The 26,220-nt window shown below is 34.1% G+C and overlaps 1 protein-coding gene across 1 annotated transcript in view; it reads left to right on the top strand.

Moving 5' to 3' along the window:
• Positions 1 to 26,220, top strand: part of LOC138713513 (otoferlin-like) — a 1,213,561-nt gene that overhangs the window by 249,263 nt on the left and 938,078 nt on the right. The window contains exon 2 of the mRNA XM_069845682.1: positions 6,610 to 6,668. Within this exon, the coding sequence (XP_069701783.1) occupies positions 6,610 to 6,668 (59 nt within the window). The remainder of the gene's footprint in view (positions 1 to 6,609; positions 6,669 to 26,220) is intronic.

Below are 26,220 nucleotides of genomic sequence, written 5' to 3' on the forward strand. Positions count from 1 at the left end.
GACGTGGAAGCGGCGAGGTTGTTACGGATTCCCCTGGCGTCAGCTTGATCATACGTTACCAAGACAACGTGTTAAGAATAGTTTGTGTGGCTTTCGGGGATTGTCGTAAGTCTGGATTCATTGCTCCTCGCTCCGTGTCTTTCAGATTTATTCTCACTCGATGTCACCTCTCCCTTCAACTTCGTAACATGGTGCTTCAGCCGTAATACAGTAACTCCATCTTTGTCTTGTTTGTGTGGATTGTTGAATTTATCTTTCCTTCATCTATAGTCATTTTTCTCCTCTTTTGTCCTAACAAGTTGACATTTTTACTTTATTCATTTCGCCATCTCTTTCGTTTCATTATTTCCCTGTTTATTCCGTATACTCCAATTCCTTTTCTTTGCTTTTGTTCTTGTATTCGGCACCGGTAACGATGTCCAAAAAAGTTTGCTTACATTAGAACGGCTTGTAACTTTGAACAAATAAACATAACGAAAAAATAAGTGAAGAGCTTTTTTTCAAAACTGAACATGTCCACTTCACTAAATTTTTCAGGAGAAGCCAAAAACTTATATCTTCTGAAACAAAGAAATAATTTTTGATTTTACATAATAAAAGTATATAGGAAGCATGATATGTTCCATGAATTTAAGAGGACTGAGTCCAACGGTACTTCAGTAATTGCAAGAAAACATTTGAACATATTCAGCTTTGCTATAAAAATATGGATATGTTTAGTTTAGCTGAAAATATAATTTGAATGTAACATAATTATTATCAATTATTAATAGTAATTCGTAAAAATTAATGATTTTACACATTGAACACTTTATATTGACACTTTTTTACAAAAATAAGTAAAAGTTCAGTTATCAGACTATTTTTTTTTTTAAGATATATGCCACAGTCATCCACCAGGCAACTCACAAATCACTCTTCTTCATCACATTCATATTATTATTATTAATTATCAGTAGTAATTCGTGTTAATTAATGATATTACACATTGAACACTTTATTTTGACGTTCTTTTACAAAATTAAGTAAGGTTTAAGATTATTCTGTTAGATATGTAAGCCACAGTCATCTACCAGGCACATCACTCTTCTTCTTCATCACACACATATTATGCGTAATTATTAATAGCAGTTCATGTTAATTAATGATATTACACATTGACCACTTTATATTGACGTTCTTTTACATTCTGTTGTGCGAGCATGGTGTCGGTTTTTGTTTTAACTGAATTAGTTGAGGATCAGGATTGCCGTATTTCTCATTTTTTTCTCTTCAATGCTGCCAAAGATTTTGATCTTCCCTTCTGAAATAATTAAATTTTTGTAGCTTATTGTTGGAAGGTTCAAATGCTCTAAAATGACCTTCATCACTAATTGGCAACAGTTGAAAATAGCGGGAAATTTCAGCAACTGTTAGGACTAAGTTGAACATGTGCTATTTTGGAATAACTCTTCTCGGGTTCTCAGCCAAGTGAGTTGGAGATTAGCTTCCAAGCTTTCGACGGCTAGCTTTGCCATCTCCTTCTTCAGGGAATGAGCTAGCCGTCGAAAGTTTGGAAGCTAATCTCCAACTCACCTGGCTGAGAACCCGAGAAGAGTTATTCCACATCAAACGCCGGGAAAGCCTCAAGTCATACAATGTGCTATTTTGCTTTCAAAAAGTATATTAAACAATATAGTAATTACTGGAGATGTTCAGTTTTGAGAAAAAATGTTTGGAAGAAATTAACTGGATGGACATGTCAGAAATCAATATTCACAATGTTGTTTCAGTGGGATATATTCACTTTCTTCGAAAAAATAAATTTACTTCTAGTTAAATGTCAGATCTACCATAATCGATTTATAATATAATTTCGTAAATTTTAGACTTGTTCAGTTTTGAAAAAAAAAAGCTCAAGTATAGTAAAAAATAGTTAATTGTAAATTCCTACATTTAAATACATTTATTTTAACAATATTTCTGTTCTCGTCGTCGTTGTCGTTTCCGTTCCCAATTTATTGTGAATTAGCCTTAACTCCGTGAGATCTAAACCGATTCGGACATTTGAGGTGTCCATCGATCGAGCACTACGAGATAGACGAAATAAAAAGAATGTTCATAGAATACGAAAGTGGAGACGAGCACAGTAGGAGAAAAAGGCATTCCAGGAGGAATCGAACAAGACCAAGACCACCGCTGTGGAGTTCAAGAAAAGATAGAGAGCAAGAGAGGGGCGGTATTGAATAACTTGTACAGTTGAATAAGATACTGCTGTTATTATATTGTTGTTATGATGCTGCTGCTATCATTATTCAAGGAATCAGTAAATACAACTAATTTAAGATCGCAGTGATGGCCTTGAATCGTGTTGCCTCACTATGAGTGGAAAAGATTTAGGTTTCTAATTCGATGTTTTCGTTTTGATGTTAGAGACAAATGCGCGCAAGCAACTGACAAGTTTACACATATAAGAGAAGTGTTTGAAATTTTTTTATGTATGTAATTAAATTTAATTTTGCATACTAATAAATTCGTAGGTTTTTGTATAATATAAAACGTTTGTTACAAAACTCATCCAAAAGGATAGTACAGTTATAACAACTCCATAAACAGTAAAATCAATTAAAAATAGGCATACAAAGTACTCAGTAATGTCTGTCCACCACACGCCTAAACGCTTTACGGAACTCCTCGCACCTAACGGAGAGTTAATCCTAATGGCAAAGACACTTGGATTTTGCAAAAATGCCATTCACTTTTCAGCATATGACTTCGCACTTTTCAAAATTATTGTAATGGTGTAACAGAAGTAATAATATATTTGAAAAGTTTTCTCTACTTTTTCTTTTTTATTTCTCACTTTGCGAACCGGTTTTGAAAAGAGATAGTGTAACAGAAACTGCAATGAAAAGTGCAAATTGCAAGGTGAAAATTTTAAAAATTTAATGGTCGAACAGTCCCAAGGATTGTCATTCTCATAACACCAGAAATGCTTCTGACTTACTTTTGTTCTTTAATACACAGATTTTGTAAATATGGAAAATCTTCTACATACTCAGGTAATTAAGTCTTAATACAATACATTGCAAAAGTATAAAAAAATTTATCAGGTTGAGGTCTAAAGTAAAGAACGTATTAAAAATAAGAGTTTCATTACTATATAAAGGAAATTCTGGAAGATGATCTGACAAGGTAAATAGCCTATAACGTTGTTAACCTGCATGCATCCAATATATAGGTGTTAAAAAAGTGTCGCATATTTTTACAGGAGGTAGCATAGGTCGAAACTATAAAAAAATCCTATAAGCATGTGTCCGGAAACAAATATCTGTTGAGATATGGCCCTTGCTCTATTGTGGCCTATGATCGTCATTCATTAAAAAAAAAAAACAAAAAACAAAAAAATGGTGCATGTTTTGAGAGTGGATACCATCCCTCAATATAAGTAAACAGAGAATATACAGTAGTAGAAAAGAAAGGTCCACGACACTACGGAGTCTATCCTATTACTTGTGTTAGTAAGTATGTACAGCATTCAGTGGTGTAGGCTGTCTTTCTGTTTATGCACGACGGGACACCACCCTATTTTCTGTGTCTCATGCTACAATACCTAACACGGAGTTTTAATGAGCGATGAATTGGTCGAGGAGGTCCAGTCGCATGGCCTCCCCGATCACCTGACCGAAATCCTTTGGATTTCTGGCTATGGGGACATTTAAAGACATTTGTGTATGCCACACCCATCGACAACGTACAAACGTTACAGGTGCGTATATACAATGCATGTGAAGAAATCTGACAACAGCCAGGTGTGGTCACAAAAGTTAGTGATTCACTGAGAAGGGATGAAGCATGTGTTACAATGCTTCGTGACCACATAGAGCATTTTCTGTAATGTCTACGTAACATACAGGTGGGTATAGTAGTCCACGATATAGCAAGGCCCGTATCTCAACAGTTTTTGTTTCCCGGACACTTTTTTTTCTAGTTTTGACCAATGCTATCTCTTGTAAAAATATGCGACCTTTTTAAACATCCTATATATGTCTAATAAGAATAAAGAAATTAAATATATTCATGACTTACGAGTATATTTTTCTAAAGAGCAGATTTAGAAATTGAAATGACTTGATGCAAGAGTGTAAATTCATCTGTGAAAAATCATATTCCTTAAATTAGTATTAGGTTATAAGCAACGAGCAATATCAGTTCCTTTGAATGTAGAAACCCTACCCCGCAGATTGCACACATAGGATGCCAGCACGCTTTACTATGTAAATATTCACTTCTATAATATACAGTAAATATCCTGAGGCAATGTAAGAGCTTTTACTTCGTAAATCAGTATCGATAGCGAAAGGAAAACTTTTAATATATCATGATAGTATGAGAGATTCAGGGGTCACAAGTTTTACAATCATGTATGAAAAATTGATTGGACGAAATTAAAACGCACATAAGAAGTATTGGAGATATTGAACGTCTAAAAATATAATATGAAGTTGAAGGAAATGTGGCGTTAATATCATAATTAATAAAATCATTAGTATTAATAGCACTGAAATCGTCATTAATATCACTGTTATCACTAATACCAATAATCACTACCACCATTATTTACAATACCATAATCATCTTATATATGTTGAATCCTTACTAAGAGCTATTATCAAGATGTTGAAGTCTGTATGTAGTATGTAGCTCTCAAACGTCCAATATTTCTATAACATAGTGAAAAATCTCAAAATGTCTAACCCAGAAAACCTCTTAAATTGTACTTATTGTCACGTACTTTCGTGTTAAGGTGAAAATGGGAGACGGTAATAAAGTGATCAGTGTATGAAAAAAGAGAATAATGAACACAATGGTAAGTTAAAGTTACCACGAATATTTTCCAGCTCGCGATAGCAGTTCTTAGTAATGGATCCAACAGATAATATATCACTTTTCTTTACCTTTTTTCCTCATGATGGAGCTGAAAAGTGGCTCCGGATGTCTTTATCTGTTGCATAGCGTAATAAGACAAATTTATCTCGCAGTAACCTAAGAAACGTTCCGGAGAGTTTCATAAACTTATATACTATTTTTATTCCATTTCTTTTATTTTTAGTACTAATGGAAAAATATCAATTCAAGATTCTTCTCAAATATGATGATGATGATGATGATGATGATGATGATGATGATGATGATGATGATGATGTCCGAAAATTCTCTATTTCATTTGAGAACATTACTGTGTGTAGTTTATTGTTCTGAACTTCAAATTTCAATATCCACCATTTATAACTTATCAGTAGGTTTCGTAATCCAGCTACCTAAAGACTGAAGTTAAAGACACATTGGCTATATAGTACGCCGAACACAGGTATTGCAACGGATAAGGATATAAACAAACACATCGTCGCTGCGTGTTCGTAGAGTACAGTAAACTCCCCACATTACTAGTAAACACATACTTTAGCCATGATGTTCATTTTCGTCGTGATCTTTGCAGTGAATAGGCGTAATAACGTGCATTCGTAAGTTACGGAACTTGAACATACGCGGATTCACTTGAAATGATTTTATATTGCAAGAAATTCTTTCAATAGCACATGACGTTATTGGTGCATAATGCAATACAAGATATCTTATTGTGCGATATTTTCTTGTTTTCATTAGGATATTGTATCTCGCTCATCACTGAAAACCCACTAATTTTCTATGTACTTTTCTAGAAATTCTCTAAAATGGAGATTATTAAATTTATTAACTGGGACATCATGGTAGGCTACACAAATCCATGCTAAACGTCGAGTTAATCTCTTCATAATTTTGTGATTTTTATGGTCTGGTTCTTTTTTATTATGTTCACCACACTTGCTGTACCTTTTGGTATTTCAGTGTCTTTCAGTGCACTGTTTGTCACTTTTACGTTTATTTTACACAATTTATATGTAATGTTGTCTATATTGACAGTAAAAATATTAGTTCATATATCCTCAACTATGCCCCGCAATATTACACGCTCTGCAATGAATCTTCAATCAGCCACAAAGATGTAGTTATTTCATTAGCCCTAATACAACTAGTAAGGGCAGTGATCGATAAGACTACTCACTATGACTACGTCTCGATTTTCACTTTCTAGAGGAAGAGGGCAGAGGATACGTAACTATTTTGTATACGAACATACCTGTATCTGCGCTGTAACGTCACATATGCTTTGAATCAGGCAACTTCATTCCCGTTTATAGGTAGCTGGAGTACGAAGCCTACTTATCAGCATGCAGGGGTACACATTTCCATTGTTTCATACGATTTCAGTTTTATTATTTTTTCAGCTCCTTTACCAAATACTTTTTTTTCAGTACACTGATATTTTAAGAGCCCTGTTAAAATGTTATAAATTAGTAAAGTGTAAAGATTTTCCACTATGAACCCAGTGAAAACCAAGTTTATAATACAATAGATGAGGAGACAATCTGGTAGACGGACGGACTGAAATACTAACGTAACACAGTAATTTATAAGTTTAATTATGCAGCCAGTCATAATCATCTTCTTCTTGAATGTGGGCTAATCAGTGGGGACCAAATATGCTGATGCAGCACTGACTTATCAGGCTTCGTTATGTGTCTGCAGGTGTGTCGCATTACTCGAAAGTGTTGGAAGACCCTGGGGAGCTCATCGACGTCGACCAGGTGAGTACAGATTCATTTAACATTCTCTGCGATTTCCTGTACTGTTCACTGCAATATTTTCTACTGCCACTGTTTGAAATATCTGTGTTTAACGAACATTGGAGAGTTTCTGCTCTTGCTTCCTTTTCACAAATCGGTTCATTTATTAATTATTTTATGGTACTTTTCTTTAGTATAAGATTCTCTTTCTTCATCTCGGAATAAGTCATGAAGTTGTTGCGCGTAAGACGAATGTAACTTAAGTACAAGGAAATACTTTTAGGACTTCAAATTTAAGAAATAATGTAAATTGCTCGTAGATGAAGGATTATACTAATTAAATATTGCATAATGACTATAAGCGTTAGAAATAAATCAATAATCATGAATATATGAAACATTAGAATCTTCCAATAATGACGAATGAGTGAGATGTTAGAATCTTTCAAAAATGACAAATGAGTCATATGTTAGAATCTTTCAATAATGACAAATGTGTGAGACGTTACAATCTTTCAATAATGACGAATATGTGAGGCGTTAAAATATTTCAATAATGACGAACGAGTGAGGTGTTAGAATCATTCAATAATGACGAATATGTGAGGCATTAGAATCTTACAATGACGAATATGTGAGGCATTAGAATCTTTCAATAATGACGAATGAATGAGTTGTTAAAATCTTTCAACAATGACAAATGTGTAAGGCGTTAGAATCTTTAAATAATGACGAATATGTGAGGCGTTAAACTGAGATAAACCTTCAACTAGACCTGTCAACAATTAATTGGAGAAGATGGGTCCCAGTGACCTGCCTTTCTTTTCAAGGTATATTGTCTCAAATACGTTCAAAGTAAGTTTTTAAAGGATGAATAGATATCAGTATCGTTATAGGACCTTTTGTCCACTACGTTTCGTCCACTGACACATTTGTCAATTTCATGATTCGTCCATTAAGTTTTGTCCACTGACCATTTAGTCCATTTTTATGCTTCGTCCATTATGTTTTCGTCCACTGACTATTTCGTCCACTCTGACAAAAAAAAGATGACCTGATATACATTTGGTGAAAATGTAAGTTACTTAAATTTATACGTGTTGTTGATGTACATGCTGTTTGTATTATAAACATGATTAGTCTTCATTTTCTTCTTTCTGGACGTCTTCATCAGGGTTGATTAATTTTTAATCTATATGAAATTACCCTTAGATATGTTTCCATCCAGCCGTCGTTCTTGTAGTCTTCATACCATGTAACTATTTCCCTGATGCATTCATGATTGACGACATATGTCTGACTTAATGGTGCACGGACTCGAGTGTGTCCTCCCAACAAAATTGAGTATTATAATGTAACATTGGTTGCCTCCGACGTGTACAGTGTCTACCAGTCTTATTCGTACAGGTGAAAATATGTAACAACTTTGGTGATAAAAGACACATGAAATGAAAGTATTACGTTTCTCTTTGAAAATTCTGTTCAGTAGCATTATGAATACAAATAAAACAAGAAAATAAATTCCATATATACCATAAACATGTAAATAAACAAAATTTAATAAAATATACAATTTATCTACCTGTCATTTGTATTCGTACAATTAGTAACAAAATTAAATAACTATACATAAATAACAAACAATTACGTTCTAATGCCCAGTTGCATATCCTCTGGCTTTGAACACTGCCTGACACCGTCTCTGCATGGAATTTACCAACGTTTTACATTGCTGCGTAGTGAAATTTCGACATTCTTCCAGCACAACAGTCTTGAGGTGTTCTTTGGACGAAATTGTATTTTTATGTACATTTTCCTTAAGTCTGGACCACAAATGCTCGATGGGATTCAGATCGGGTGATTGAGGAGGAGTATGGAGTTGTTTCGGGACGTTCCATATCAACCAGTGTTTGTTCATTTCGGCCGTATGTTTACTGTTGTTGTCTTGTTGGAAAATGTAGACAGACGACAAATCCATTTTATTGCACTTTCCTCGACATTATTTTTCAAGATGTTGTTATAGACCACTTTGTCCATAATTCCATCAATTAAGTCGATGTTACTCACGCCTTTCGAGGACTTACAGCCCCAAATCATTATGGCGCCACCTCCATGTTTCACAGTGGGAAGATTGTTATCCACTTTATCGGCCTCATTCTTCTTTCTCCAAACTCTATGGGCACCATCGGATACGAAAAGATTATTCTTGGTCTCATCACTGTCCCAAAATTCTTGCTCCTTATTTATATGAAGTTTAGCAAATTTAATTCTTAAAGCTCGATTTTTTCTACTTAAGGGCCTTTTTCTTATCCTTCTACCATGAAATCCATATTTATATAGGACACGTCGCACCGTTGTTTCACTAAGTCTTCCTTGTGGTTTTTGTCATGAGACCGTGGATTTGATTTTATCTGTCTTATAAAACGTTCTTCCCTCTCATTTAGTATTTTTTCTTTTGGTTTCTCTTCTGATTTGCAGTAAATCCACAGTATTTGAATTTATTAACCACGTATGTGGAATGACTTTTGTTTACTATATTGCCTATTTTCCGTAAAGAATAACCTTTAAGAGCCAGTCTATCATCTTCTTTAGCTCGGCACTTGTTCCTTCGACTTGCCCATTTTGAACAGAACTGACTGCTGCAGCAAAACAAACCCTAGAGCACGCGGCAATGCACACTCGCTGTTATCATTAACGCACAGCAGCCTGAATAAGTCAAACTTACCCAAGTGTACGAATATAAATGACATACAGTTTTACTTTCAAAGTAATGTATTTATTAATATTTTTGTTAATTAGGGCTTATAATAAAACTGGTTGTAAATTAACATTCTAAGAAATGGTTTTAAAGCATGGTACACTACATGGTATATGAGTACAATTATTATGTACACAATGTTGTCTTATTAGTTCAAATTAGATATGTACGAATAAGGATGATAGACACTGTATATACAACCTCTGCAATGATTTTTAATATCCAAAATTGAAAATATATGCAGTATATACATACTTTTTAATATCCAAAGGAAAATGAAACTTATCTAAGAAACAGACGACAATGATGACAGTACCTGCTGTTGTAATTTATTGTAGGTGTAAAACACAAATATTTATTCTAAGATAGACGAAAGGTTATGGACATAAAAGGTGTGGACAAAATGTATGGATGAACGTAAATTGTATGAATCAATCGGTTGTGGACAAAAGAACGTGGACGAAAAGTAATGGACGAAACAAATTGTGGACAAAAGATAGTAGACGAAAGGCCCGCAAACAATCAGTATAGTAAGTATACAAATTTACAAGTAAAATGCATATCATTCGTCAGACTTAATTAGGGTAAAATATACGTAGGTTAAGAACAACAAGATTACAACGTGCAGTACGAAACATTAAACCATTTATATGTGAAAAAGCATCTTGAAACGAAAAAAAACCCATGGGCTCCCTTTTTCCGTATATTATTTCAGAACATTTATAACAAATATGTTTTCTGTATTTCTTACAATATTGTGAAGTTTTTCTTTCTGCTTTTCATGGTCAAATGTGACATCTCTTTCTTTTGGATTTTTCTACGGGTGTTGATCATTTTCTCCATGAATCTGTGGTTCTGGAGGACAGTGAACTCCCAGAGTAGCCTATCAGCAATAAAGGTTCTGAGAATTAGGGATAATCACTTTGAAGGAAACGCTGTTGCATCTCTGGCAGTACAAGCCTCCTTCCTATATATTGTATTTCAAGAAACTTTTACTTTCTACAATCTCACTCCTCTCCTTGCTCTGGAACAATATCCACGCATGAGTTCTACCTGGCCTGTTTCGTTCTGAGATTGACCATTTAAATCCATTTTACCACATTACCTTCTTTCATTAACTACTAATTCCTCATCTGAATAATCTAAGATAGGGAAGCAGAACTGAAAGAGAAAGAGAGAGAGAGAGAGACGCATGGAAGCACGGGAAAGCATTGGATTCACAGGCGTTGAATGACGTCTCCGTGATCCGACAAATTGGTGCTCGCGCAAAAAATGACGAAAGTATTTTCGATCACAATAATTTATTATAACACTAAACTTAACCAACAAATTTTGATTAAATGCATTACATATCTAATGATTGTAAACGAATAGGCTGCAATACGTTTACCTAAGAAAAATATTTGGAAATACTTAAATGCACAATTTTTATTTAAATTCACTTGGTTAAAATGAACTAAATGTCTAAAGAAAACATATTCTTGTTGTAGTCTTAGCAGATTAGAGAAACTTTAGTCATATATAAAAATACTAAGTACTTACAAAACATATTGCTATAAAAATTAGATTAAATACCTTATATTTTGGTCTCTATAATGCGATTTCAGGGTGCGAATTAACGGGAGGATGAAGGGGATTACTCCCCGTGTTATCCTCCTCTCACAAATTCATTATTACATCCCTGCCAGGGATAACTTCTATCCCCCCTCACAGAACTATTTTTGCTTGTAACTTTCGACTCGGTCATTTCCGGACCAGGGTTTCTTATCTCAAATTGATACATGTGCCCTTCGCCATCATCCCTGAAAGTTTGTAACACCACCTCGGAAGCACTTTGTATAAGTATAGCCATGCTACACAGAGTAAATTACAATTAAATATCTCACTAAACAGAAGACTACAATAATAAATGGAGAGAGCACGTAGAATGAATAGAATACCTGGTACCATATAAACTGCTTCATTACAAACCAGTTGAAAGGAGAAATATAGGACGCCGAAGAAAACGCTGATCAGACAAATATTAAACCACTTTGAAACCGGAACAATCTTGACTTTATCCGTGTCGTAAAATATGATGTTGATAATGATATTATTCCTACTTGTTTGTTGACAAATGTGCCAGATCAAGCCACATAATCGCTGCCCCGACTGGAGACTGTCTCATTGTAATAGAATTCTTTTCCCTTGTCATAACACATTTATTTTGTAAGACGTGAGTGATGCTATATTATGAGAGATGTGAAACTTTCGTAGGTGTCACGGCCATTCACTGGTGTTTTTGGACGAAAATACAATTTATTTCTGGAGATAATATTCAAAATACATTTCAAAGTAAAATGATTTTAATATGTAGCGAAATAAAAAGACGAACTATCCTTTTCTAGATCCCACGTAAAATTTACGGTTTAATTTGATATGTAGGCTCTAATTAATGTTTGCAATATCATGACAGGTCCTAAAAAGGGCTTCAAGAACCTAAACGGCTGTATCGGACATATGACTGACGAAGAATATGAAATATCAATATAATAATATGTTATATATTATTATAACATAGAGCTCTTCTTTTTATTATTTCTAATATTGTTTTATTATTATTTATGAAAATTGGCTTTCATACGTTGTCGACGCTCCCTGTGAAGAATATAGGTAAACAAAACATACAGAAAGCTAAACTCCAATATCAACTGAAGAATGGTAAACAGTATCACTTCAGTATTGCCATTATTAAAACAAATAGAACAAAATTCATGTTTACAATGTAACAAGTTTTAATGTTGTAGTTAAACATATTTTTAAAAGCTATAAATGAGATATAAATGCAGACAGTTATATTAACATATGGACGGGGGACGGGTTGTGCTATTTACCAAACACTCAATCGACTTCTAGGCGATATCGGCACTTGGTACTTGTGTAAATTATGTATATAAAAAGTTATTATGGTAATTTTGTAATGTAAGAAAATTAAGAATAACGGAGATTCGAACTTCCTACAACCAATGCTATCTGGTTTAGACCCATTCTTAAACCACCTACACTAAACTGGCTCATACTTTAATCCGGCGTGTTACGTAGCTTTTTCGTTCATCTTCGTTTTGATAAATTTTGTACCTCGTTTTGATAGATTTAGTATTTATCAATTTTATTGCTATTTCACTCTTCAGATGCCCTGATGCAGCTAGCATCAACCCTTCGTTTTATTTTATAACATATTTTAGAACAAAATACAGCATATTTAAATGGTTTAATTGTGTGCACACTCTTCTGTTTTCGGAACTTAGACATTTGTTGCCGGCCTATTTTTTTAAGATTATTGTACATAACGTTGTGTCAAAGTGGGGACGGGCCATAGCATCTTCTAGCTTTTAGCTCTCTTCACAACTCCAGCAAGTTCAGTGATAGAGAGCGGATGAATGTTTGTAAGATTGCAGACAACTGAGCTTGTAATAATATATACATGTAGCTCCTTTGAACGATTTTTCTACAATACAGTTGGTTACTTGACAAGTAAGACTGTAGTTAGGGTTTCCTGGTAAAGAACTTTCCACATTCCTACAAAATTTAAGTGCCATCTTCCGTAAATAATAATAATAATAATAATAATAATAATAATAATAATAATAATAATAATAATAATAACAATAATAATAACACGTTATTGCCAGAACAAAGATCATACTGCCTTTTATATAAAAAAAAACTCTAGCACCCCCAGAGAAAGTTACATATTCGTGCTCAGGGGGCATTCCACATAATGTTAAGACATTTCTTTAAATATCAAAGTAAAAAGTAAAAAAGAAGAAGAAGAAGAAGAAAAAACACAGATATCACAGTAATTTAACTTCAAATTTTCTCTTTAAACAACCATTTTTAAAATTGATTTTTTTTTAAATAAGGAGCATTAGCAAATTGTATGTTCGGAAATTTATTATTATGCTGTAAAGCCTTTGTCCGAAGTTGCTACTATATTTATTTGAATATAAATTAAATATATTTCAGATTTTATATACGAAATTCAATATTGCATTGTTATAAATTTGATAGAAGTCAAATACTTTAAATTCTGAATACAGCAGTTGTGAAGGATAATCAACAGGTTTATACAGGGTGTTTAAAAAATACGGGGCATAATTTCAGGTATGTATTTCCCACATGTAGACAATCAAAATAGCTTATTACAACATGTGTCCGGAAATGATTTATTTCCGAGTTATGGCCTTCACAACATTGAAATTCATCGGAACGTTTTTCTTTCCTCAGGTCGTTGCCGTCAAAGGAGACATTAAGAGGGCACTCTGACAGTTCATTCCGAGGCGAAGGTTACATTCAGTGTTGTGTAGGCGTTAGACTGTGCGACATGTATTCAAATCAAGAGCTGACAGAGATACACTTCATGTACGGTAAGGCGGACGGCAATGCTGCGCTGGCTCGTCGTTTGTACAAGGAGAGGCACCCACAGCGACAATGTCCAGATCGGAAGACATTTGTACGTCTCCATTACCGTCTGTGCGAGTATGGAAAATTTAACTCTCCTGGTTTGGGAAGGGGACGACCAAGATCTACAACTCCAGAAGTACAGGAGGAGATTCTGGAGGCTGTGAACATGACTCCTTCTATCAGCACACGAAGGGTAGCGTTGCAAGTCAGTGTTCCTCATGCGACTGTCTGGAGACTGTTGAAAGAGTATCAATTGTATCCTTATCATTTGCAACGTGTACAGGCCCTGTCACCAGCAGATTACCCTGCACGAGTTAGGTTCTGTCAGTGGTTCTTGCAGCAGTGTGGTGTAAATCCGAACCTTCCTGCCTTAGTATTATTTACAGATGAAGCACAGTTCACACGAGATGGCATAACAAATTTCCACCAACACCCAGTATGTATGGACATATGAAAACCCACGTGCAACTGTTCCATCTCATCACCAGGTGCGGTTCTCCCTCAACATGTGGGTCGGTATCATTGGTGATCGATTAGTTGGACCCCATGTACTTGTAAACATACTTACGGGGCAGGCGTACACAAACTTCCTGGAAAACACCATACCTCATGTTTTAGAAGACACTCCACTGATCAATCATCAACACATTCACTTCTTGCATGATGGCGTTCCTGCACACTTCAGTCGTACGGCTCGCCGGTACTTGGATCGAAGGTTTCCTGATCGATGGATAGGTAGAGGTGACCCAATTGCTTGGCCTCCACGCTCACCTGATCTGAACCCTCTCGATTTCTACTTGTGGGGCCATTTAAAATCATTGGTTTATTCGTCTCCGGTGCCTGATTTGGAATCCCTTCGGAATCGAATTGTGGCATGTTCTGAGGACATACGCAATACTCCTGGAGTTTGGGATTGTGTTCGCAGGTCAATGAGACATCGATGTGAGGTCTGTATTCAAGCAGGAGGTGGACATTTTGAACATCTTCTGTAACGAAAACGATCTGCGGAAAGAAAAACTTTCCGATGAATTTCAATGTTGTGAAGGCCATAACTCGGAAATGAAGCATTTCCGGACACATGTTGTAATGAACTATTTTGATTGTCTACATGTGGGAAATACATACCTGAAATTATGCCCCGTATTTTTTAAACACACTGTATATAATGGAATATAGAGTAATAAAAATATATGGAAATATAATACAAAGGACGAATACAGTACAGTAAGAATTGTTATGTTTTTGCTGTTTCAGTTATGTATGTAAATAGCACATTCTATAGATAAACTATATCTGATATTTGGGATCTTAAAAATTGTATTTTCTGTGCAATCCTGTAAAGTGAAATATTTGAATACATAGTAAATGTATTTACGGATAATTTTAAAACCTTACTAACACGTGTCTTAGTATTATAATTAATATGAAATACATTCTCCATTATTGAGTCCTAGAGCGCTAATGATTGTTCCTTTGTGAGGAATTGCAAACAGCATGAAGCGATGGTCGAATAAGCGCTGTGTGTGATGTTGAAACATATGTTCTGTATTCAGCTTCTGGAGATGATAAATCAACAACCAAATTTTCTCAACCATCTGATGGGACACCTTCCCTCTAAATGGCTATGTCAGTAAACAGTGTTCCAGGTGCTTGGCTCCTCAATATCCTCGTCAGTCTCACAAAAGACCATTTCAAATCCAGAAAGTAACTGTTTGGTGTGGAGTGTGTTCTCAGAGTATTGTTGGTACCTATTTTTAATGACGCCGGTGGGACTATTAATCACAGAAGATTGATATGAGGTTATGTTACCGAATAGAACTGCACCGAAAGGATATAAATATGTAAGGATTCGTCTGAGGATAGTACACTTTACCATCCAGAGCTGAGACTGGTTGGCCGTTTGTTCAGCGTCTAATTCGTGAATGACGACTTGTTAGACTTGGAAAAATCATCACATAAATAGGGAACAAAATGGCCCATTGTAAGCCTCAGTACATAGATCTGCCCAGTATCCAGTTCTTTTGGTGCAAAACCAGGCAAAATACTCCCAAAAGAACTGTAGTGTTGAGATATTTTTCAAACTGATAATGAAAAAATATCTCCTTCGTAACAAAGACTTTTCAGTTCTTCAAACTGCACACAAATGTCCATAAGTCTATCTAAGTTCCTAGAAACCTTGATGTCAATCAATTTACATGCAACACTCCACATAATTAAATCCTGAAATCTCTTTGATAATTTTAGCATCATTATTCCTCACTCGTTTCCAGCATTGTAAACGTTGGTTCTAAGGTACAATTAGCAGACTGAAATGATTTGATCTGACCTTGGAATTATATAATTAATGAAAGGCTGTACACTTTATTTTTAAATTGAGTGTACTGTCCGTGTGTCGTAGAATAGAGATCTACACACGCAAGTGTCATTTGTCCACCATAACGAATTCATACGACCTACATTCTTAATTAGAGTGTTTGTGAAAGAACCAACACGATATACTGATTCCACATTAATAATTCCGGTGGAAGTCATTACAGTCGCATAATGTTTGTATCGCTCTCTTTATCTCTTTGAATGATTGATAATTCTGCCTTAATTAGACAGTCATACATTTGGTTATCAAGAATTACAACTCTCGTCTTTTGTTCTTGAACAGTCACTTGAATGAATCTTAGCTGAATAGATACACGCATACATACTGGCAGAATAAAAACAGTTGGTGAGCGAAGTTATAAGATTTCTTCTTTTTTATGTGGAAGCTAGGTCTACAAGGACAATGCAGAAACAGTTCAGTTCCAAAACCTTTATCTTTTTTATCAGGAAAGATAACGCATTAATTCTGTTTAGTAGAAGTCACGAGATAAATGTCTGTTATTAAAAAAAAAAAGGATTTAAATGGTGTTTTTACATTTATCATGTAAATGCAATTTTAAGCAAAAATGGCTCATATTTGCGAAAATTAATTTAAAAAACCAGAGCTCTTATGTAAGTTGACATTTCGTATGCTCGAACATTTTATTTCTTCAGTAAAAAATTTTCATATCTTTATGTAGGGAGAGTAGAACGTCTCGTTTAGGCACAGTGAAACATGAACTAAGTGCAGGTAACGAATGCAAGGAGAACGAGCCGTACTATAAACACGAGGGATGCACAAGGTTTTAGTTACAACATTTATGACGGAGCATTATTGAAATTATATTTTCCAAAAACACACAAAACAAAAGAACACAAATTGCGTTAAGTTATCATATACACAATTTTACAGACAAGCGATTGTAAAGTTGAAATAATTCAATATAACAAATAAAATGTTGTTACTTATATGATGTTGCTTTCAAGCAGCATTTTTTACGATCATGAATTTCATTCTCTGTACGACTAACATAATATTACCGTCTTCTGTGTCCGAATTAACAAAACTACAGTATATTGGTTTGAAGTGTCAACACTATTTCCTAAACATAATTATCCCTTTTCAAAGTTCAATTTATTCAGGTAGACCAATATACTGTAGTTTTGTTAATTCGGCCACAGAAGACTATAGTATTAGGTTAGTCATACAGAGAATGAAATTCATGACCGTAAAAAGTGCTGTTTAAAAAAACATTTATTTATCTATTTATTTATTTACTTATTTATTTATTTATTTATTTATTTATTTATTTATTTATTTATTTATTTATTTATTTATTTATTTATTTATTTATTCTTGTGTAGTTAAGGCCATCAGGCCTTCTCTTCCACAACACCAGAAATATAAATACAATAATAGAAATAAACAGAAAAAAAACACTATATACAAAGATCATATAAGTGACAAAATTTTATTTGTTATATTGAATTATTTCAACGTTACAATTGTTTGTCTGTTAAAATGTGTATATGATAACGTTATGCAATTTGTGTTCTGTTGTTTTGTGTGCTTTTAGAAAATATAATTTCAACAATGCTCCACCATAAATGTTGTAACTAAAACCTTGTACATCCCTCGTGTTTATCGCACGGCTCGTCCTTCCCCCACATGTTACACCTGTAGTTAGTTTACGATTTCACTGTGCCTAAACGAGACGTTCTACTGTACTTCTATTATCTGGCTGTACATATCTATCAAGTATGATTAGTGAACTATGTTACTAATCAGCGATGTATGCAATGGAGGGAGGAAAGAAACTGACCACCCTACCCTATTATCTCTTGGTTTAGTTGCCTCATAAGTAATGTCTTATTGCTGTCACTTATGAGGTTCAAACCTGTCTTCGGGCAGTTGACTAAGAAAAACACGTACCGTCACCTCAAGTGAGCGTATGGTACAGTACCTTCAAGAAAATAGTATTCTGTGCCTTTTCCCCATTTAACGGAACGTACTAGCAATACATTCACCTCACGTCACGGCTCCTCACGTTTCCTGACGTCACTGTGACGTAGAATCACATGACTTTCCCCCTCACGCCGACCACATCTTTCTGCTGCGGCACTTTTCGAGACTTGTGACGGACGGCTACGAAGTGAGTTTTTCCTTGCAGCATGGAAAAAATTATGATCGAATTTATGCGGGTTCATGAGAACATTTATGTACCTTATGATACAAGTTCAAATTGTTATAGAAATCAGCAGATGTGGCAGGAAGCTTGGAAAAAATAGGAAAGTAGTTAAAAATCATAGGTTTACATTAGGATTAAATATTAACAAGTATTAAGTATGTAAGAATAGCATTCTTTTAATAATAATAATAATAATAATAATAATAATAAATTAATAGGATTTGAACGTAGCAATAAAATTTCGGAAATTACTAATTTTTTAGCCGAATGATGTTAGAGAAAATAAAACTCAAGTGGGATTTAATTGACTCTTTCACGATTAGAAGAAAGCATTTAAAAATTAGAAGAAATAAAGTACTCTAATATAATAAAACATTAATTGACTTACTGAAATTCTATTTCACTAATGCTAGCTTCACCAAAATGTTTGAATGGAGCCGCCATTTTCAGTTGACTGTCAATGCTGTTAACAAATGATGATCACAAAGCATGTTTTGCAGTATCGTAAAGAATTTGAAGTTTGAAAGTTGGCAAACAAAGAAACAAATGCTAGGGTAGTGATAAAAATAAACGAATGCTAGGGAAGCGGTAAAATTAAACAAATGTTAGGGAAGCGATAAAATATTGCAATAAGCAGCCATGATTGGTTGAAAGAAGTTCTTTCGTACCGTTTTGTTGGTCAAAAGTAGTATGACGTAGTTAAAGTGTAATAGTCTACATAAAATCCAGTGACTATGTTAATAAGTTATAAAATGCAATCTGTTGGAAGGCATTACTGTCACTACATAATAACGCGACCAAATTGCGAATTAACATATATAATCGTCTTAATAAGATCGCTGCAATCAGTTTCATGTTGCCTACGAAACAGATTAAATATGCATAATCCTGCACCACTCTCATTAAGCATGAATAGTGTTTTAGAATATTTAGTAACTGATAGTTGAATCTCCCCAGCCAGTCTACAGATGACTGTTTGGGTTTTCATGTTGCTAGGTTACTGGAACTTGACCAGTCATTTGTTTGTAACTTCGTTTGTCATGATTATTTTCCCTCTGATTCAATAAGCTGTGTGTGATTGTGAAATAAAACACACTCTATGTTTGAGCTATGGCGGAAAGGATTGTTAAAATCCAATTGAATTCTCGATAATAATGGTGTGACATATTTTCTATTCTTTAAATAATCCTATTTACAGTTTAATACAGAATGAATTTAAATTTGCTGACGTAAACTTTTTTAGTATCCAAAACATAATCGTACAAGGTGTTAAAATAGGATTATTGACTTATTGTTAAACTTTAATCATAGTTATAAGTAACAGAACGTCCTGGATGTAATGTAAATCTAATTTATATCTTCTGAGCTACAAGGCTTATTTCTGTTTCTGCAGCAAGTGCTCTAAGTTGTGTCTATTTATTCCTTCACATTATGTAACACTTACAAACAAACATTATGATGGGAGCAGATAAAAAAGTTAAATTTCTTTCTTTCACCATGTTAATAATGTCAAAAGAAGTATTTATACAAATTTTGGCCACTCGACCGCAATTACGAGGGCCGTAAAAATACGTTCGCCAGAAAAAGAAAGCATAATTTCATTGGAAAAATTTGTTGGGACAGGCACAGAAATTGTTGAGCTATTTTTCAACATATTTTCCACCGGAACTGAGGCATTTCTCATATCATGGGATCGACAGAGAGAGGTGCAGACGCTGTCAAACGCTGGTTCCGAACCCAGGCGGCTGACTCTACGACACAAAAATTGTTCCCATGGTATGGCAAATGTCTCAATTCCAGTGGGGGATATGTTGACAAATATAGCAACAAGTGCGGTATCTGTTTCAATAAATCTTTCCCTGGAATTGTGCTTTTTTCTGTAAACGGCCCCAGGGAAAATCACTTTCTGGACGGCCTCATAATTGCGGTCACGTGGCCAAAATTTGTATAAGCACTTCTTTTGACATTATTAGCATGGTGGAAGAAGAAAATTTAACTTTTTTATCTGCCCCTATCAGAACGTTTGGTTGTTAGTCCTATAGAAGCATGCGTTCATTCGGGAAGTCCTGATTACAACGAATCTACTGACATGCATTCACATGCTTTCGTTTCGAAGCCATTGATTAACCTTGAATATATTAAAGTCTTCAAATGGTCTCACAGTCTAAAATGTAAGGGATTAAGGTCCCAGGTCATTCGACTGCAACTCCTCTAGTTGCAATCAAGCATGTGTCACGTTTTTCGCCGTCGATAAAGAGTCACGTCCTTTTGCAGGATAGACAAATTATTATATAGAGTGTTACATAATCTCAGTATTTCGTACTCCACCGACGCTAGATAACCACATGGACCTACTTGATATAGCCTTGTTAATTAACCTATTATGTTATGCATATCTAGCTTTCAGATAAAGCTCCTTGTGAAGCAGACTTGAATAATTTCAAGGGAAAAATTGTTCCGGGGTTGGGTATCGATCCCGGAACCTTTGGCTGAACGCACCAATGCTCTACCGACTGAGCTACCCAGGAACTTCACTCGACACCTTCTCAATTTTTTCCTTTATATCCAAATAACTTGACTGGCTGACAAGACGCCAGAAACCCATATCGAGTGCACACAAACTCTGTATGACTTTTTTCTTGTGTTTTTCTGTTAACGTACCTATGGTAATGTATATATTATGCAAATCTAGCTTTCAGGTATTGCTCCCTATGAAGCAGACCTGATTAATTTCAAGAGAAAAATTATTCCGGGGACGAGTTTCGATCCCCAGACCTATGTTAATTGGGAAATTTTGTTGATTCTGATGTATAGTTTTACAGTTAAATTCTGTGATTCTTTTTCTTTGTACACTCTATATTTAATCCAAGACAATAAAAGAAAATGTCAGTCATGAAATTTTCCATGTTTTACTTTCGAGAAACGATATTGAATAGTTCTGTTTCATACTAACAAAACAAAATAAGTTAAAATCTTTATAAACTTATAAGTGGTTTATGTAGGAAAACTTTCGTACAAATTACTAGTGTCATGTAACAATGCTATACAGGTTACACTATTTCTGCAAGAAATTTCTGGGCAGAAGAAAGGGAGTAAATTAGTTGTAGCGCAAAATTGTTTCGTTTCTGGCGGAAGAGAGATTTGTACTCGCCAGGTTCTCTAGAAATAAGCTGCAATATTGTATTGATATCACATTCCACTACATGAGCCCACAACAATAGGGCTTAATATTGTAGATTTCCTATTCCCAGGAACTCTTCGTGTTATCTTTCAAATGTTTATTCGTGCTTCCACTAGGTAGAACAGTTTATTATAATTTTATATTTCCTTAGAAGTACAGTATCCTATGCATCGAAACAAACCGTAGGGAAACTGCAAATGGATATTGAGCTTCTTTGTGCGACCAGTATCCTATGAAGCCCTTTAATATATTGTAACATGAACATAACTTTGTAAAACAAAATTCCATGATCACTGACGCCTTTTTATACAAAAAATGCGTCCAGGATGTTTCAAATTATTGATATCAAACATTCAAAACTTTCACGTAGAGCAGTCACGTCAACTGATGCCCATAGACGCAAGCGCTTGCTTTAGAGTTCGCGCTTTACAGCGGAAAGGAAAGAGACAGACGAAAGTCTAGTATATACAGTCACCCAAGCTCAATACGTAGGGAATATGCATCCATAGTTAGTTGCTAATCACTAGGATCGCTACTGTCGCCTCATCACAGAGAATGCGAAATAGTACCGGCACAGTCTATTGTTCCTAGTACTCTCAAAACCACTCAAAACTCAAGCTTCGTAACTATATAATTATACTAGACTGTGGTACTACCTATATGCCGCTAGGTCGAGCTATATACAGGGATGGCCAGCACTGATTCAATGGATAAAGAGAAGAGAACTTATTAAAACTGTATTCATGTTAATTTTTAGATTTGTCTGTGAAATATAAATGCATTACAAGATTGTAAGTTTTAATTTTAATGCACATTTTTCACAAATTTGCTTTTTATTCAAAAGGAATATTTTCTCAACTTTTTTTTACAGAAAAGTGAAATTTTCAGATATGTTTATGTAGTTGCTTTACAGGTACTGAAACAATGTTTTCGTAAATCTATAACTTATATCGTAAATAAGTATTGCTGGAGCTAGTGTATTGAAAATTTTGGAAATATTCGCATGGGAAATGTTTGTAAGGAAGTGAATAAAATTAACAAAGCAACTACTGTTACATCATAAACAAAAGATATGTACCCATGTGTTGTAAAAGCGTCAGCTCTATAGCTTTAGTAGATTTCGAGAAAATAATTTAATGTTCTGATGATAGGAAGTTGCGCACCAATATCACCTAAAAAGCATACAGCGATAAGGGTTTTGTTATGTAATATTGGTTACAGTTATCTCTTTCTTTGGGATATCACTTTCATTATGAATGATGTGTTGTACTACTATTCAGTTTATATGAATATTCCTTCTTAACTCTTTACCATGTTATTAACGTTTAAAATACAACTGCAATATTAATAAATTAGTGTTAGTACTTTTGTTTTACTGGCAGAATAGAAAATATCAAACAAAGAAGCCATATAAAAATAACGATATAACATTTCACGTTCCGTTTGATGTTTGTGCACCACTGTTTTCTTAATCCAACAGCTGCTTATTCATATACTGTACATAATCCTTCCGTCTTCCATAGCTAGCACCTAATGCCCGGACACATCGTGAAGGTTAGAAAAATGCGCTTGCTTTGACATCACTGACGTAGAGTCTCAAACATATTTGCGAACAGAGGTTGCTGTAGTTTGAGAAAGAAAGCCCCTAACTTTTACCTTAATTTCACAAATTGTTGTCTATGGATTCTTCTTGGAACATTTTGATATACGTAGATATCGAATGGTTGTAAGGTCAGGTGTTATTATCTGACAGGCTTTGACATGGACGCAAAACAGACGCATGCACAATACATGAGTAGCTGTAGATAGTTAATACAAGCTTGGCTTTACTCACAGATGGATAATTCACAATTAAAATATTTACTGATATTCACATGTGCTTATACATAGAGTGACCCGTAAATAATTACATTAATTTCTTTGATATACTTCAAACAAAAAACCATAATGCAATTTTGCTCGTTTTTGCTTCCATTACCAGATAAAAATTGCTTTATATGAAACATTTCATAGCGTGATTTGGGAACGCTATAGATTTAATTCCCAATATGCTCAGTCAATTTAATGGAGCAGTGTATTGAGATAATAAATGATTGAAAGAATTTTATTTTAGTTTTGTTAAATGTGCAGAAATTTAATACGAACGAATGTCACATCGTAAAATTTCCTTGCAGAACGAAAAGTTACATTTGTTGGGATCAAATTTCTGCACATTTAAAGGACAAAACTAAAATTCTTTCAACAATTTATTATCACAATACACTGCTCTCTTAAATTGACTGAGCATATTGGGAATCAATGTCTTTCCCAGAACACGATATAATATGTTTCATATAAAATAATTTTATCTCGAAAAGGAAGCAAAGAATAACCCCTCTAAAATTAATGACATTACTCACTTACGGTTCATCCCTGTATATACAGAAAGCCAGTTGGAAATTGAAGGGTTCAGAGCCATAGTGGGCCGAGCGCCATTTATTACAAACGGAGAACACAAGGGATAAAATTAAGTGATTATCATAATTTAACGAAACATATAGCAAGTAAGATGAAGTATGCACATTAAAATTAAATGATATGTCAATCGTCATTAAATTATGATGTTTACTTAACTTTAACCCTTGCTATCTTCGTTTTTAATAAATGGCGCTTGGTCCGCTATGGCTCTGAACCTTTCAATTTTGTTAACTGTCTGTGGCTTAAAACATCTCTTAATTTGTCCTCTTTAACAGTACATTCTGTTTCAATGTATTATTATTATCATTATTGTTGTTGTTATTATTATTACTATTATTATTATTATTATTATTATTATTATTATTATTATTATTAATTATACTGTGTTTCGAGCAGACAGAACGTATGAGGACACCAATAAAAAAAGAGGTGGGGGTGTCCTAACAGCAATTAACAACCAGTTACCTTTTACCTGTCGGCGATATGATTTAGAAATTATTAATGAATGTGTTTGGATTGAAATTAAAATGGCTGATGGTATTAATTTATTAATTGGAAATCATTACTTCCCACCTGATTTCGGTCATAATCACTTAAAATCTTACCTCAATTTTCTTGAAAAAAAAACCTTGATACTCATAATTTTAGAATAGTAATTATTGGTGATTTCAATTGTCCTGGTATGGATTGGTCAACTGGTTTTAATCTTAATGATATTCATTACTACTCTAAAATTAACTCAAGTGATTTATATTCCTCGTCTTGCCTTCTGGGATTAAACCAAATTAATTTTACTGTCTCAAGTAAAAATCTACTTGATCTTGTCTTTACTAATATTATTAATAGTACAGTAAAACTAGCCAATCATTCTCTAGTTTTGGAGGATTCTTATCATCCATCTATCTCCATTAATCTTGAAGTGTATTTGTCGCTACCTGATCACTGCCAATCTAGTACCTTCATAAATTATTCTCAAGGTGATTACTTGAAACTCTATTCCACTCTATACAACCATGATTGGAATTCCATATATCAAACTACTGATGTTAACGTTGCTGCTAACGCGTTATCCCAGATTATGAACAAAGCTATTTCTCTTGCTGTTCCTGTCACTTTCGTAAAAAAATCGCACTATCCTAAATGGTTTTCAAATACCTTGCGTATACTTATTAGGAAAAAGAACAAAGCACATAGAAATTTTAAGAAATTCAAAACTGATCACCATTATCAATTTTTTTCCAATTACAGAAAACAAGTTAAAGCTATGATTAAATCTGACAAATTTAAATGGTTACAATCCATTGATGAAAATTTGAAGAATGGACCTAATAAATTTTGGAAATACGTAGAATCTTTTCGTAAATCCAATAATTATCCCACCGAATTATTAATAAATGGGATTCACATTACTGATCAGCAAGAAATTGCTAATGCATTTGCTAATCAATTCAAATCGATTCAAAAACAGCCTAATTCTAATCTCTGTTTGTTGGAGTATAATTCTACTGACTTCTTATCCTTACCTAAAATTACAGTTGAAGACGTTTCATTAGCCATAAAAAAGCTTAAACCTAATAAATCAAAGGGCACTGATGGCATTCCTAATTTTATTATTAAGGGATGTTCTAATATTCTAATACCCGTTTTAACCTTTATATTTAATTTAAGTTTATTAACCGGTACATACCCTATGCTTTGGAAAGAAGCATCCGTTATTCCTATCTTTAAGAATGGTAAAAAAAATGTTGTTTTTAATTATAGACCTATTTCAATATTAAACAATTTCTCAAAAATTTTTGAAAAAATAATCCACAAACATGTTTCATTTTATGTTAAGAATAAAATTAATTCAGCACAACATGGTTTTACTAAAGGTAAATCAACAACTACAAACTTAGTATCCTACCTTAATCTTGTTATGCCTGTTGTTGAAACCCACGGTCAAATTGACTCAATTTATATCGACTTTAGCAAAGCGTTTGATGTTGTACCTCACAATATTCTGATAAATAAATTTAAAAACTTTGGTCTCTCTTCTAACTACGTGAGCTGGTTTGAAAACTATTTAACTAATAGACAATGTTGTGATCGTCTTGGTGATTCTCTCTCGGACCCATTTAATTGTTTATGTGGAGTTCCCCAAGGATCTACATTGGGCCCTCTATTATTTTTATTATTTATTGATGACATATG

The sequence above is a fragment of the Periplaneta americana genome, chromosome 14, assembly GCF_040183065.1.
Source record: "Periplaneta americana isolate PAMFEO1 chromosome 14, P.americana_PAMFEO1_priV1, whole genome shotgun sequence".
NCBI lineage: Eukaryota > Metazoa > Arthropoda > Insecta > Blattodea > Blattidae > Periplaneta > Periplaneta americana.